General features: G+C 46.4%; 2 protein-coding genes across 10 annotated transcripts in view; both read left to right on the top strand.

The window, feature by feature from the left end:
- NCKAP5 (NCK associated protein 5) overlaps positions 1-4,775 on the top strand; it is a 1,051,318-nt gene extending 1,046,543 nt beyond the window's left edge. For 8 of the 9 annotated variants that reach the window (XM_068545242.1, XM_068545246.1, XM_068545244.1 and 5 more), the window contains one exon: positions 3,621-4,775. In XM_068545242.1, coding sequence (XP_068401343.1) covers positions 3,621-3,902 — 282 coding nt within the window. In that variant the 3' untranslated portion in view covers positions 3,903-4,775. The remainder of the gene's footprint in view (positions 1-3,620) is intronic. The other variant, XM_068545248.1, reaches the window with a different exon arrangement.
- A 2,126-nt stretch (positions 4,776-6,901) lies between these two features.
- Positions 6,902-16,342, top strand: part of LYPD1 (LY6/PLAUR domain containing 1) — a 50,281-nt gene continuing 40,840 nt past the window's right edge. Inside the window, exons 1-2 of the mRNA XM_068544005.1 lie at positions 6,902-6,953; positions 8,288-8,425. Of these exons, the coding sequence (XP_068400106.1) occupies positions 6,902-6,953; positions 8,288-8,425 (190 nt within the window). The remainder of the gene's footprint in view (positions 6,954-8,287; positions 8,426-16,342) is intronic.

Genomic DNA, 16,342 nt, shown 5'->3' on the forward strand with positions numbered 1-16,342 from the left:
GTTTCCCTTTGCTTCTGTATTTTCTCACTTCTTTGATTAAACTTATCCTTTGCCTAAAGTTTTTCTACAGACAAAAGACAGGCAGGGGACATGGGGACATGGGGCGGGGGGGTGGGGGAGGTGGGGACCACAGGGTCCTGCTCCGTTTCACTGTTTTGTTACCATTCGACAGATCCATCCTTAGCACAATCCTGTTGGACCTCGATCCCTCCTTATGTTTTAAATTTAAATGTTATGTGACTTCAAAATTTTTAACATACCTGAGATCTGACAAGACAACATTGAGGCTGGTTGGGTATGCTTCTAATTCGAGGCAGGGAAGTAAGCTACTTCAGTGCTTTTGTTCTTAGCTGGCAGGACCACTGGAGAAATCCCAGCCCACAGCTGAGACTCTGCTGATGGTAGAGAAAGCCGAGTGCATCATCCAGTCTCCATCAAGAATCTACTGGCGATGCGCGCTGGGCTAGGTTTTCAGGGGGAAAGCTGATGGGAGAAGGGGGGTGAGGGGGGCCATCTAGGACATAAAAAAGAAGTATAAGACATGATCGCTAGCTCAGAAGTTCACACACTGCAAAGATTGCTGTTTGACATACATAGTGGGGGTTGTTTTTGTTATTATTGATTTGTTTTTTTTTCTTAGTATAAGCAAATAATTAAAATTAGAGGATTTTAAATATAAGCAAATATTGTCCTAGATTCATGGCCTTACTTTTAAAATCAAAGACCTGGGCCCATGTTTTTGCACAGCTGCAATGAGCTAGGTCTAAGTAGCTGCTCCTGCCTTTAGGGGAGGCACGTACTCTTGAGCGGACCGCAGTCCTCACCACTCCCTGTAGCTCCCCAGCACTGAGGTCGAATGTCAGCGTGGCCTCATTGTCACTCTTACACTGATGTTGTTCTCAGAGTCCAGAAATATTTCGGTACCCACCCCTCATCAAAACTGTGAAAATAAAAGGAAGACCGAGAAGGCATGTGATTTTTCTTACAATGGGCCATTCCTCCATTTCCATCGCCTCCCCAGCCAATGTAGGCCTTTGTCATAATTAATTGAAGAACCAAACCTACAAGCAGGAAACATTTAGAAAACAAGATGCACTATTTGTGTCCCATAGACAGTGGGTGTTTTCATGGTAAATAATCCTTCCCTTATCACTACCTGAATACACTGAATTATACTTTTCACCTGTCTCCCCTCCAAGACTACAAATTCTTCTAGACTAGTGAGTCTCAAATGTTAGCATGTGTCAGAATCACCTGGTGACCTTGTTAAAAACTTTTTCTGGGACGCTGCATTACTGATGTAGTTAAGTCGGGGTGGGACTCGAGAATGTGCATTTCTAACAAGCTCCCACGTGACGCTGACGCTGCAAGGTGCCTGGAGAACACAGTTTAAGACCCACTGATCTAGAATAAGAATGCTATCTTACTGTTATCTCTTGTTCCGTTTATTGAGCACCTACTCCTGTGTGTCAGGGTCTTCAGGTGTTCTGCTTCTAATACTTAACAGCAATCCTGAAACAAAGGTTATGTCTTATTAACTTTCCCTGAGGAAGGGTGCTTCTTGGGCACTTACACAGCCAATGAAAGGGCAAGGCTGAGACTCAAGCTCAAGTCCGCCTGCCTCCGGGGCCTCACTCCCCTCCTACAGGACGTAATTGTATTCAGCTGTGTATCCTCAGCACCAAAACCTTCCACCTGCCTCATGATCGCTTCTCTAGTGAGCGTTTATTGAATGAACTTGAGATCCACATTGACCAGAAATAGGCAAGGAAAAGGTTCTTGAATAAAGAAAAAGGGAGAAGATATTCAGGTAAGGAGGAAATTGCATTGAATGGCCTCTATTTACCTACATTTGGTACAATCAAAGCTTTCCTACTCCCTCCATGTATTTTTCATATTGTACTTTATAATTCTTTTTAAAGATTGCTCAAAATTGGCACACCGTGAGAAGGGGCTTCTGCACGGGGTCATTCCTAATTATGGAGCCGCTTTTTTGTTATCACCTAGGAATGTGTTCCTCAGCCCAGCTCTTTTTCGAGGTAGCCGTTTCAGATTGAAAATTTGCTCTGTGAGTAATGCTCCTGCACGTTAATAGTATAATGAAATAAGCATCACTTCAAGGTTGATTTTCAAGTATCCCCATAGAATTACACCGTTTCCCCATAGCAGAGAGAGAAGAGAAATGCTGTCTGAGTCTGCTCTTGGGACACCGGAACCATCCACTTCTGTATCTGTTTCTTTTCTCTTTCTGTTAAATATTTAGCATGTGAGAATTCACAGGCTTTGGCTATGTCTGTTTTTGCCCAGATCCAAACACAGTTTCCTCATTGTACCTTTGATATCCATCGTAGCAATGTTGCAGGGAGGGATGGAACTGCCTATGTTAGGGCCTTGGACAGTAGCAATTGTGATGGTTTGGCATATGTGGATGGCAAAATGAAAAAAAAACATACAGGACATCTTGTTCTTTATTACAAGAGCATGGAAGGCCACCAGACAGGAATTCAAATCCTGTTCTCCATCACTTGCTGAGCCACCTTGGGCAAGTGACCCTGTCACTCTGAGCCTTGTTTTCCTTCTCTCTAAAGTGGGGATGTGTAACTTACAGGTCTGTGAAAAAGGGCTTATAAATGAAATACTTAGTGTCTTTTACATGGTGGATGCTGAATAAATGGTAGCTATTGTTATCATCTCTAAGGCCTGTTCCTACTTCCTGGATGGAATTTTTGCCTGAAAGAGGAAAAAGAAATGAGAAATGTGGTTAGCGGCTTTAACACCTCCACCCTTGCAGTTTTTGCATCTATGCAAAAACTATCTATTCCCTCTCACCTCGGACCTCAGGAGCCACTTGAGCAACTAAATATATTCATGTTTACAGAGTTTACCTGCAGTAATTATCGAATATGACTGCAGTGTTTTATGAAGTCCCAGAGACTACCAGTAACAGCCTATAAATATCCCTGTTTAAATTGGTTTTACTAGAACCTCCTGGAGGGAGAGGTTACTGAGGTGCAGACCTGTTACTATGATGTTGAAGCCCTTGGGCCTTGAAGAATCTACACCCTCACACCTGGGATCTCTTTCAAATAATATAAGACTTGTAAAGGGACAAAATACACACGTGACAATGCATCTGACAAGTTTAATGTGTACTTAAATTTTATGGCAGTTTAAGGGATTGCATGCTTTTTTTTTTTTTTTTTTTTTTTTTTTGCCTAGAACTGTCATTTCTGGCTGAAATTCAGTCCCTATCCATAGTTAGAAACAGGACAACTAATAATATTTAGTAAGAAAAGAAAGGATTTCGAAACTTTGATTAAGAAGAATAAGGCACTTTACCTGAACAAATTTTAGATGGATCCATTTAAAATGAAATTAAGTGGCACTTAACTGATTTGCAAATTGGGACCTATTTATCTCAGTAAGATGATTAAAGTCTTGATTTATCCCTAAAATTGGCTTTATCATTACATGAAATTATACTAGAAGATCGTTAAAGACTTGTAGGTTCCCTCTATCCCTTTAAATTGTACTTTATGCTGACAATAATTGAATATTGGATAGAATAACTTGATTTTGCAAAGAAATAGCTTTCTAATATTTTCCTCTTTTTATTGCAGAAATTGAAACAAGTTGAAGAAACAAGAGAAGATCCTGAGAATAGATTATGTAAAATTTCCCTGGAGTCATTCAATAAATACAACGGCAATACTGTGATCTTATTAGAAAAAGAGACAAACTCTCTGAACAAGGTTAAAGGACAAAAGGAAGAAAAAGAAAAAAATGAAGAGGCCTCTTTGAGTAGCTCTGATAGGCCTGGGGTAGACAATTTGGAATCTTTGAGTGATTCTTTATATGATAGCTTCTCTTCCTGTGCAAGTCAGGGTTCAAATGATGTGTAAAGGACTTTTTTTCCCCTTAGTGAGCTGGAAATGGAGCACTTAAGAAACAGGGTTGGGAAGCGGGGCAGGTAGAGATGGCAACAAATAAACTATTGCAGTACCAGGGCGGACACTGTCGGATTCACAGCCAGCAGCCCACGGGAGCTTACTTCCCTGACAAGGCAATAAAGATAGACTTTACCTGTTGTGTTCCGTGAGGATTAAAAGTAAACACACCCAGGATACAGAAGTCTTAATTTTGCACTTTTCTTTTGAAAAAGAAGTTGTACAGAAGTTGTAAATTTTTTTTTTTTGGAAAAGAAATTATATTTGTAGCAAAAACAAATTAAAAAGACAGCAATAAATTGAATCAGTGCCATGCTCTTGAAATGATGCCCTAAGTCTTAGAAGTTGATAATATATTTTTGAAAAATTCCAACTCCAGTTTTTGTTCAGGTCACTTGTCCTAGCCCTCAAATTGTTTGTGGGTACACTCTGTAAACAGAAGACAGGGCCTGCCGAAAAACCAGAGGGCTCTCTCTCATCTCCATCTCATATATCTCAATTTGATAGAAACTTTAATCCCAGTGCAATTTCCAGATTGTTGCCAGAGAGATTCAGGTTCTAGTAATAAGTATAATTCTGCTTCTACTGGAAACTGTAAAGGAAGGTACTCAAGTGTGACGCTGATCTGAAGCTATATGTATCGGAAACGATGTAATTCTACCTTCCCTCCAATCATTTCCTTACATCCTCTTCTACTTAGTGGTTCTCTGCAATTCTCAACATTATTTGTTGATTTTTATCTTCTGACTCTTTTGATTAAAACCTGGTCAATCTATAAATCAAAGTAAATTCCTGTTTGCAATGTTCACTTTGTAAAAAATAAAATGGTTGGTGCTATGAAAAATTCTTACTTTTTAATATCCTTTTTTCCTACGAAGTCTGTTTATATGTAAGGATAAATTCTATTTTAAAGGTTACCGTGTATTTTTTCTAGATGCGAACTATTTATAATTTCTTTTGTACAGGAGCTTGTAAACTAGGCATAACAAATATTTTTAGGATCTATATGGATACTTTAGTACACACTTGTTTCTTTAAAGAGTATTGTATGATCAGTGTTATTTGGTTAATTTGTGCAATTTGTTGTATTTGAATTTTGTTGTCTTAAATGAAAATTGTGTCATTGTCTTTCAGACTTTTTAAGATTCTTTTGTTTCATTTCTGAATAAACGTCCTAACACAATCGCACCCTCTGAAAGCTTAGAAGAACTTGTTCAAGGACCCTTCGGAGCAATTGGTTATTTGAATCTCACACGCGCTCCAACGACGCATTCCCCGAAGGAATAAACAGACTAGTAAGCAAACTGGCCCTATTCCTCCAGAAGCAGTAATTCAGCCAATTGTAAGATTCGAGTCTGCAGACTAGCGAGTAATGGTCAAAGCATTTTCGACTCCCTGAGGGGTTAACCAACTAGAAATGAGAGGAAGAGGGGGGCAAAGGGAGAGACGGAGCCGGAGGCAGATAGGGAACGATCTCTGCAAAGGAATGACAAGAAAGTCATTGAAGCCCCTTTCCAGACCTGCTCTGCTGGCAGGATAGGGAAATAAATGATCAGCATCCCGGCCTAAGAGAGCTTCCTCCTCCTAAGAGGGGAGGCCCGAGTAGAAGGAGGTGAAGAGGGGCGAAGCTTATGAAGCCCTTTCCACCGAAATGGATGCTGCCTAGGGATTTGGCGGACAGGCGTGGGAACGTGCGGGATTGGGGGCGGGGGCTCCCAGGCGTTCCGGGCGGGCCAGCGGGCTCCCGTACCACCTGCTGCAGGGCTCGGCGGCCAGGAAGGCGAACGTAGCGAGGTAGCGTTCCGGGAGTGCTCCAGGTGGGTCGCTTGTACAAGAGAGGGGGGATGGGGTGGGGGGAGGTGGGGAGGGGTGTGCCAGTGCCCGAGTCCTGGGCTGGCTAGGCGCGGTACACTGGAGGACGCCGTGAATAGAGCCGGAGGAAGCTGCCCGGCCTTTTGGACGAAGGGGATGGAGGAGAGCAACTCTCGTCTTCACCCCAATTTGCTTTCTAGTGGGAGCTCATCACGGTTGTCCCCGGAGCGCCCCTTTCCTAGGCTGGGCTACCGCACCCCCCAGCGGTGCGCGCGGCAGACGAACCGAGGGCTGGGCGCGCGGAGCTGGGCAGGGTCCCCGCAGGGTCCCCGCCCACCCCGCCGCAGCTGAAGCCGAGCCCCGTAACGACCGAGGGGTTTCTCGGAGGAAGAAAAGGCGCAGCTGCACCGGATACCCTATGGAGCCTGCGAGTGTGCAACTTTGCCAGACGCACGGGAGCGCGGCCCCGCACTCCCTGCCGGGTGGACCGGACCCTGCCGCGGGCAACCCACCAGCCCCCGGGGGCGCAAGCGCCCCTGCAAGCAGAGGCAAGCGGGCTTCCCACCCCACCTCCTACGTCCTGCTGACGGCGCCCGGCCGACCGCCGCGGCACCTGCTGCACCCTCCTCCTCCCTCTTTCCCCAGTCTCCAGCCTCCCAGCCTCGGAAAACTACACTCTCCCTCTCCCCCTCTAGGCGTCCCAGTCCGGGGCACGTGCGGAGGCGGGCGAGGAGGGCGATCGGAAGGGGGTGGAGACGTGAAAAGGCTGTCCCAGCTTTCCCCGCTCGCCACCTCCACCCCAACTCGGCAGCCGTCACGTGGTGCCTGGAGTGGGAGGTGGGGAGAAGAGGCGAGACTTTTTTGGGTGCTCCGGATCGCCAGCAGTTCCTTCAGCCTCCGTCGCCAACTCCGGAGACGCCGCGCACTGCCCGGGAGCGCGAGCCAGAGGAGCGGCGACCCGCAGCCGGGGGCCCCGGCGCGGGCGATGCGGGCGCCGGCGGCGGCACCTGCGGCTGCTCTTGGCGGCGGAAGCGCGGGCCCCGGCAGTCTCGGCAGCCACAGCCGCTGCGGCCCGGACAGCCTCCGCCGCGGTCGCCGCTTCTGATGCGCCTGCCCGCTCCCGGCCCCGCGGCTCCGGGAGGATGTGGGTCCTCGGCATCGCGGCAACTTTTTGCGGACTGTTCTTGCTTCAAGGTAAGAAGACGAAGCGGCCAGCCGTCCGGCCGGGATCGCACACCCCGTCTACCCGCCGGCCGCTCTGCCTCCCCTGGGCGCTCACCTCCGCGCCCGTGCTGTGCACGGGTTGCCCGGCGGCAGTTCGGCGGCGGCGAGTGGTGCCCAGGGGCGCTAGATGGGAAAGTGCCCAAATCCTGCGCTGCAGGAGGAGCGGCGGATTGGTGGGACTCGGGCTGCAGATGCTCGGGCTGCGCGGTCGAAAGAAGTAGCTGGGCTGGGGAGGAGGGAAGGTCCGAGCCGTGCAGGGTCTCGGCGAGGGAGCGGGGGCGACAGTCCGCGAACCCGCCAAGTTGTCAGGCGTCTCTAGCAACCCGTGCTAGTGGCGCCGCCGACAGGTGAGCGGCGAGCTGGTCAGCCTGTGGCCCGGGCTGGCCGGGGCTGCGTTGCCGCGCTCCGAGCGCGACCGCTGTGGGTCTGGGAGGGGAGGTGCGCCGGGTCCGGGGCTCGTCTGCCCGGGAGCCGGGGGCAGTTAGGTCTAGACGCGAGCTCGTAGATCCGAGAGGAGCAGTCGGGCTGGGGCGGGGAGAGGTACAGAAACGTCGGGCTCCTTCTCTCCAGTACAGGAGCGGCTCCCAATCCAGCTCTGCAGAGCTGGGACCCGGACCGGGAGCCCTAGCCAAACGGAGCCCTGAAAGCCGGGGAGAAAGGACTGTGGTGTCGCGGCCGGGGATGCGCGCGCGCGCACACACACACGCACAAGCACACACGCACGCACGCCCCTTGCCACACGCCGCGGCCACCCCTGCTGCTGCGGGAACCGTCCCGAAGAAAGGCGGGGGACTCGGGGCGCAGCAGCGCTGAGCGCCCGGCCCTTCGTCCGCCTGGGGAGCCTCGGAGCCACAGCACAGGGATGCCGGCTTCGACAATCAGAGAAAACAAAAGGCGTCTGCGAAGGCAATCGCGAACGGTGCCGACATAGTAATTAACTCATTTGTAACCAATTAACAATTAGGCAAAGCCTTCGGCGTAGGCTGGAGCCGGCGCACGTCAGCTCCTCGGCTCTCGGGCGGCATAGCCCTCCTTTCAACTTCCGTGGGGGGAAAGCCAGGTGTGGTGCCGGACGGGCTCTTCGTTTCTGGAGAGTGGGTCCAGGGGTCGCGGGCCAAATCCCGCTTTATATCCTGCGGGACCTTCGGTGGCCGCGCCGCCCTCTACCGGCTTCAGCCGCGGCCGCCTTCCGGGGGAACCCAGGAGGGAGGGAACCGCAGCTGGCTGGGGCGAGGGGCGGGATGCTGGTTTCTGGGGTGGTCTCGGGGCGGCCGGGTCTGAATCCGACTGCGTCTGTCCCGCAGGCTTTGCGTTGCAAATCCAGTGCTACCAGTGTGAGGAATTCCAACTGAATAACGACTGCTCCTCCCCCGAGTTCATCGTGAATTGCACGGTGAACGTTCAGGACATGTGTCAGAAAGAAGTGATGGAGCAAAGCGCAGGTAAGAGACCGGCAGCCCTCCTCCTCCTCCCTTCGCCAGCCTGGGCTGAGGTGGGAGTGAGGGGGCCATTGCATTACAGGAAAAGGGATTGACTTTGATATAATGCACCCACTGGTTATCACAGATGTACTTTTACAGAGCTGGGAAAATGAAAAGTTCCAAGTTACTTTAATCTCATTAGAGTTAATTACCAGGGCTTCTCCCCGAGGGACTGACGAAGGGAAGCGCATTTCAATGAGTGGCTCTCCTCTTTTTATTTACTCCCCTCACCTCCCTCTGCTAAAAGCTGATCTGGAGACTGGAAAATGTATGGATAACCAGCTCTGCTTGGGCAACTGGACAGTAGCCTGTGAGCAGTGTCAGCCTGAAATATGAAGCTAGTTGAAGTTCCCAGAGGTCAGCACTTGAAAAATGTGTTTTGTCAAAGAGCCACGCCATATTTCCTCGAAGAACACTACAGGATCTTTATTTAATTTTAGAACTAATGCATCAAATTCCAGGCACAAATTGCCAAAGATCTTTCAAGGGAATGTAGTTCCCCGTCCCACAAGCCTAGCTGCAAGGGGGCTGACAGAGGGCCTGGGCATGAGGCGAAGAAAGAAAGGGGTCTTGTGAGAGAAAACCTCACTCATTTCCTGCAGTCTTCTCACGGAGCTGGGGCTCCCCAGCCCCTCCCAGTAGTCTCATCAGAAATCAAAGTCCCCCTAAAAGTGCAACTGGAACTTTGGGGAAATGGGTGAACTGGAGTTTCAATGCCAAGGTCAGATCCATGAACATAGACTTTGCCATTGTAAGGATGTTGAAAAGATGGGTGAATGATGTTCAGTGCACCCTAGCGCTGCTTCTCTTGAGTTTGCTGAACTGCCCTGCCCTGCCCTGCCCTGCCCTGCCCTGCCCACGGAGCCTGGTGAAGGGTCCAACTTGTTAAGTGATTCCCTTACCCCGCTGGCAAATTAATGCAAGGGCTCTAGTTTTAAAATGAGCACCTTGGGAAAGTAGTTTCTTCCCAGAGAAGGGCCTGGAAGTGCCTTGTGGCTTACCACATAGTAACCTGGGGAGCAGATAGCTGGTCACTGTGCTGTGATGTGGCGTGGGTGCAGGCAGCTTTAAAGGCTCTTCTTTATAGGTCATTAACAGTCTAGGTGTGGAGTCTTTCCACCAGAATCACTCTTCTGGGAAGTCTGAAACGTGATCGCTCTCAAGAATAACGTCTCAAAAAAAGCAGCATGCATTGTTTTGTCATATGGGATTCGGACTGTTAAAAAGGCAAAACAAAACTTAGTGATGATTCTGTAGCTAAGATTGACACGCGTGATTCTGACAGGTTGTTTCTTTTCTGCTTGTTTCATTCCTGAGAATTTTATCTGAGCAAAAATGGACTGCCCTTCTACCTGAGGAACTCCTGTAATCTTCATCAGAATCACTTTGAACACTTTACTGTGTCTCTCAAATATCTGTAGCTTTCTTGCAGGCAGTAGTTTAGAGCCAGACAAAAATGGGGATGTGGAACTTTCTCGTCGTCCTCTAGGCCACTGCTTATTACCTGGGTATCATTTATCATAACCTGGGATATGGTTGCCACGAGAAGAGGACAAGCTATGAACCAAATTACAAGCCAGAGGAGGTGTCTTTCTGAGAGACATTTCTTGCTCTCTAAAAGTGTATCTGAGGTGAACATTACAAACTCCATTTTCAAAGTGTGGTTTTTCATCTTGCTTCCCCCTCTCCTCCACCACACACTAAAATAAATAAATAAATAAATAAAAAAGGCAGCGCTGGCATGATAACTCCTAGCTTCTCCCCGCGAAGCTGTAGCGCAGAGTCCATCAGTGCCTGACCTGAAGTTGCTATTAGCTCAGTCAAGGTGGGCATCTTGTCGCCAAACCAGGTTTCTCCCGCCACATGTCATAGGCTAGAGGGTGACAGACACTGGAGAAATAAGGCAAGCTCAATTGTGAAATTTGAGAAACAGAAACAGTTGATGGGCTCAAAGGAAAAACCAGTTATTAGGGAAAGGATGCAAGCTCTGCGCACGTGGAAACCAGGCATTCTTAGCCTGAATTCAATAGAAATCAGCCAAGTGCGCGTTTCTGTGTTTAAAGTGCAATGTTCGTGGAGGGATGGGGGCAGGAAGGGGGGGTGGGCTGAAATTTCCAAGGCGCTTCCATTTTCATCATGTGCTGGCTAGAGACCAATCAATTTAAGTGGCTATTAACCCTCCCCTTGTTGGCAGGGATGGAGAGCCAACCTAAAAACTCTGATTGTTAAGTGACCGCAGCGTAGTATACACATCACAGTAGCAACAGCTAACTCCTGTTGTGTGCCCTGTGTACCAGGCTCTTTCCCTGTGCTTTACGTGGGGGAAATTACCTGACAGCTCAGCATCCTCTTGAGGCCCTTATTTCCCCAGGCCACGACCCACCGTGTTTAATTACACGGCAGGGTCAACTTCTCCCCTCGGGAGCAAGAAAGTCCCACCTGTTCAATGATGCTGTTAGGAATCGAAGTTAGAATCATTTGTGCTTGACCAGTAACATATACTGTTCCACGAATTTTAGTGCTTTGGAATCGAAAGGGCTTTTGTTGCTGTTATTGTTGTTGTTTTAATTTTTTTAAAAATCATATACACTTTTCTATAAGAAAAATTACAAAAGGGGGGTTAGCAATCTTCTTTCTACTCCATCTCGTATAACCACCTCCTGAATTTCTCCTTTAACAGAGAAGGTTCACCACCTTTTGCAGCTCATACACAAAAACTAACCTACCTTTGCATAAAGATTATAAGTAAGTATAACAGAAGAATCATACTTGGATAAACCATAGTGGGTAGTTGATTTATAGTTAAGTGTGCACATTGGAATCTGGGACTTTTGTTCAAATCCACAAATCTGGGCCCCTCCTTGAAGAGGCCAGTTCTGGAAGTCTGTGGTGTAGCTGGCCATGGGTCAGCCCCCGCAGGTGACCATGGGGTGCCCTAAATTGAGAACTGCTGGTCTGGACCAACCTTTTTGTGTTATAGAGGAGGAAAACGAGGGCCGGAGAAATTAGATGTCTGGTCCACATCTGCCAGCCAATGGTTACTGCGAGGCACCTGCTTCCTGGGCCAGCACCTTAACACAGTAAAATATGCTGCCAGGGTTGCCTGCAAAGATACTTCAGGTAAAGTGCTAAAGACTTAGACAATTCTCATGCCCGCCAATCTCACCTAATAGGCTTAGTGAACTGGGTTGAACGCAGGAGCCACAAAGTGGATTTTGTAAGAAAAGGAGAACCAACGGGCAGGATTTGTAAAGTCTGAGTGCTATGAGGACTGGCATTTTTCATAGGTATAGAAAAACCAGGGTTTTAAATGGACTAAGATTTTAATGAACCAAGCGAGTTTGACATCAAGCAAGAATGAAAGGCTTCCTCTTTCCAAAAAAAGACCAGCAATGCAATATGCCCAGGCCTTCAGACAGACCTTTTCTGGATTAAGTCTGCAAGCTCAGCTCGTAGGAATTTTCAGGCAGGTACATTTGATTTTCAGTTGGGAAGTACATTTAAAATTAACCTTTACCTATTCCCCAGAGCGGCAGTCCTATTAGATGCTGAGATGACTTTCTGCTCTTTTTCCCCTTGGTCATTTATGGAGAAATAAGGCATGGGTTGTGGGGAAGAGAAGGCGTCTCTCATTGTCCTTACTAATTGATATTTAAATGTTTGCATAATGAATGACTTGTTCTCTCCAGCTCTGCACTTAATGAGTTAGTGTCTGTGAACCAGCACCCCTGATAATGACATTTCTCTTGCTTTCGCCTGTCACCGCCCTCCGCAAAATATTTCAAATACCGATTTTCACTTCAGAATAGAAGCCCCCCGCCCATGAATTTTAAAACCGGGGTATAAAGAACGTGAATCTGCATTTGTTTGACAGTGCAATCTTGTAATTAGAGTTTTTCCTCTTGACTAGATACAGTGAAAGGGGCGTAATTTAATTTTTATAGACTAGCCAATTTCTGCCCTTAGTAAAATATAGCTCTGTCACTGAGCAAACTGTTACAGGTTCTCCTAAACCTTATTTAAAAGTTAAATGCAGTATATTGAGAGAAAGTTCATGGTCTGAATCTGTAAGCTAATCGATCTCTTCACCCATCCTTTGCAACAGGCATTAATCTATCTGTCTGTTTTGCAGTACACGATGTGCTGATTTATATGCCATGTTGCATCTACATTATGGCTGTATAAGTAATGGCTATTTTCCTTTTGGGTTAGTTAGTTGCTCATTAAGTTGGGCAGGGATAGCTCCATGCCTTGGATAGGTTAATTTTATGCCTTATTTTCTCATGAGCTATCGAAAGATAAGGGGATAGCAAGAGAGGACCTGGGGTCTCTAATCAGTCACCCACTCTTAGCAGAAAGCAGTGGAAAGCTAACCATGGCCTATGTTCTCTTAAGGCTGTGTGTGCTCTGCTTAGTTTCACCAAGATTTACAATAACAGGCTGTAGTTTGTCTTTGGGGTGGTCCTGGCAGGAAGAAGGGCCAATTTTGCTTATCAATATTATATCAGAGTCCCTTTATACCCGGATTCTTTAAAGCGCACACATATGCACACACATGGCATATATATGTATGAGCGTATATTTTTTAATTTTGCTTATATTAATTTACAAACATAACTCTTGTGAGAAAAGAAGTGAAAATATTGCATCCTCCTTTTTTGTAGCTGTTCAGATCGTACAAAGACGTTTTCTAACTTCTTTTCCCCAGAACATCTCTGTTCAGAGTACCAGTGACATTTGTTAATCTTCTAGTGCCCTTTATCTGCTCCATATCTTTTTCTCTCACCTCTTCTCTCCTGTCATCTCCCTTTTGAACATCCTACCTGTAGCCCTTACTTTCTCATTCCCAAATCCATTTTGCATCACTGAGATGGGCTATGGGCTCCACTCTAAGAATAAAGTAAAGAACAAAAATGAAAAAAAAAATCACCATATTTTAACTTTGCCAAGGAGACTGCAACAGATTAAAAAACTTTAAAATATAAAAGATTCAGGTGTCAAGAAAGATATTCTCATATATTAACACCGGCCCTGCTTAAAAAGGGTTCCATGTCAACCTCAATAATGTTATGAATTACACGGGGAAAGATTCTGTGCGATGAATGTCAGTATCACTACCTCCTTTCCAGTGGGACCCTGAAAGAGAACACCTTTCTCTCCAGAGCAAGACATTTTGCCAATCAGATTGTTCACTTAGTTCTCAAGATGCATCCATCTTTTTCATGTGGCAGGCATAGCCGACTTCTGAGGAGGTCTTCGGAGGGTGAATGTCAAATGTCATTAGTCCCTCGGACTCTCCAGTACGTAAAGCATTTGTTTATGTTAACTTTACAGCTGAACAAGCAGCCAGGGCTGACCTCCCATCTCCAGAGATGAAACGTTTGAAGATTGATCCAGCTTCTCCCATAACACTAATTCCTCCCACTGAGATTTCATGAAAGCTTCCATCATGGATGGTTTTCCTAATGAGTTTAAACAGAGAGGCTTCAAAGCTGGGTTTTTTCTCTCAAGTGAAAAATGAAACGAACTATGAAAACAAAACACACCGTTTCCTTTTGAACTTTGAAGAGGAAATCTGCTTCCCTTATATATTCCTGAAATAAAAAGATCTGAATATACAGCCTGCTTTCTGTCTCTCCCTCTCCCCTTCCCACCTTCTTTCCTTCTTGCCTGCCTTCCTCCCTCCCTCCCTTTCTCTTTCTTTTTTTCTCTGATTGACTGACTTAGGTTCTCATGCCCAAACCTGGGAAAGGTTTATTATCACACTGTGCAGCAGTAGCTCACACCCTAACCCCTGTTGTCAGCAGTTGAATGGAAAGGGTATCCATCACCATTAGGGAGCAAACAGGTTTCCCAGGCTTGGTAACTTTGAAGAGGTTACTTAACATCCCAGGGGCTTAGCTTCCTCCCCTGTAATATGTAGAAACAGGCCACCTGTCTTCTTATGAGATACAGCAAGGCAGTGAGGAATGCTGTCAGTATAACCACCTTAAGAAACCAGTACTAAAGATGGAAACCTGCAGGAATGCTCACCAGGAGTTGCTTCGTTCACTCTCGGTAGCTGCCTCTGAAGGCTGGCCCAGACACCTGAGCCTAAGTTACTCTACATGTTACTTCTTCATTTCTCAGACCGAAGGAGTCCTTGCATGTAACCTTTCATTCCTTATAATAGGGTCCTTATACTTAGCCTGGAAGGTTCACAGTGAGATAATATATTCACTTGATAGTTGGTGAATCTGAGATGCAGAGAGATTTAGCAATTTGCTCAGGACCACGCAGCCAGTGGGACTGGAATTCAAGTCCTTTTTCTTCCCCAGGATTTTTTCGATCACTCTAATACCACTTCTTTTCTGTATTTTAATTACAACTTTTTTGAGATATAATTTATGTACCATACGATGCATCCTTTTAGAGTGTATAATTGATTTGTTTTTAGTATATTCACAGAGTTGTGAATATAATCTAATTCCGGTTATATATCTAATTCCAGAACATTTTCATCACCCCAAAAAGAAACCCTGTAACCGTTAGCTGTCACTAATCTGGGAACCACTAATCTACTTTCTGTCTCTATGGATTTGCCTATTCTGGACATTTCCTGTAAATGGAATCACAGAAAATGTGACTTTTTGTGACTGGCTTCTTTTGCTTAAGATAATGTGTTCAAGGTGCACCCGTTTCACATCCCATTTTGAAGTGCACCTTTCCTCTTGTTTGTGCGGGGGTCTGAAGGGAAAACTCAGGCTTGGCAAGTCCCTCAATTAGAGTGGGGTGGGATGAGATGGGGTAGGAGAGGGCCTGGCTGTGAACCTGGAACTCCAGGGGCTAATTAGCCAGTTTGCTGAGTTGAACTAAAAACCTGTGCCAAGAGCAAGCTGTCCCAGGGAGCCGTGGGGCAAAGGACCCAGCACTGGGCTTCCCATCCATCCGCCTCCCTATCCAGTGCCATCTGTTAATCTGCTCTTCCCTGAGGGGACCTTGAATTAGTTTTGTTAGTCACAAGAATCCTCAGGCATCTTGGGTGGGCTATTTCTGATGCCAGAAGCTCTTATCAGTGATCCCAGCTGCCCATCCCAACATCTGGCCTCACCCATAGACCATAGCCCTCAAGCATCCTGCACCTCTTAGGCTAGAAGAGATCTTCATTTATAATTTCACAGATGAGAAGACTGTAGTTTTCTTTCCTGAGGGCTTAAACATCTTGATGAGTCCATTTCCCTTTCTTCCCTTGAGAAGGCTTGAGGGTAGAGCAGGTTGAGAAGTATTCTGGGGAGAGATTTTAGTTAAGGAGATGGGATTCTGGTGTGATTTGATCATCTACAAGGAATACTCAGTAAACATGTGCAAATCTAGCCTTTTTCTCCCAAACCAAGTCACTGATTAGAGTCTTTATGTAGGCACAGCTGTTCAGTCTTTCAGAAGGTATAAGTTTCTTTTCTTTTCTTTCCCTCTCAAAGACTAAGCTGAATTCTTCTTTGCCTTGTGGTGCAAGTGATTGTATTTTGGGGGAAGAGAATTGCTGGTAGAGGACAATGTTTCCTCCCCTGGGCATTCCACAAAAGGCCATATCTATAAAGTAGGAGTTTCAATCAAACCTGTGATGAATCATCCTGTGAATAAACAAAAGAATTCTGATATATGTTACTAATTCCTTCTATCCATGGTAAACTTTGGGCTGTGGCTATATTGTGATCCAGGAACCGTTTTCACAAGCCAAAACTATACCACATGTTCCCTTATTAATAAATTACTTCCAACCTTCTGATTGCCTTCAACAGTCCAAAGCAAAGAAGCAGATGAACTGAATTAAGCGCTTTCGATAAGGTGAAACCATAAAAAGTTTGTAATAAATTACTTTTTTTTCAACAATGCATTTAA

The sequence above is a fragment of the Eschrichtius robustus genome, chromosome 5 (genome assembly GCF_028021215.1).
Source record: "Eschrichtius robustus isolate mEscRob2 chromosome 5, mEscRob2.pri, whole genome shotgun sequence".
NCBI lineage: Eukaryota > Metazoa > Chordata > Mammalia > Artiodactyla > Eschrichtiidae > Eschrichtius > Eschrichtius robustus.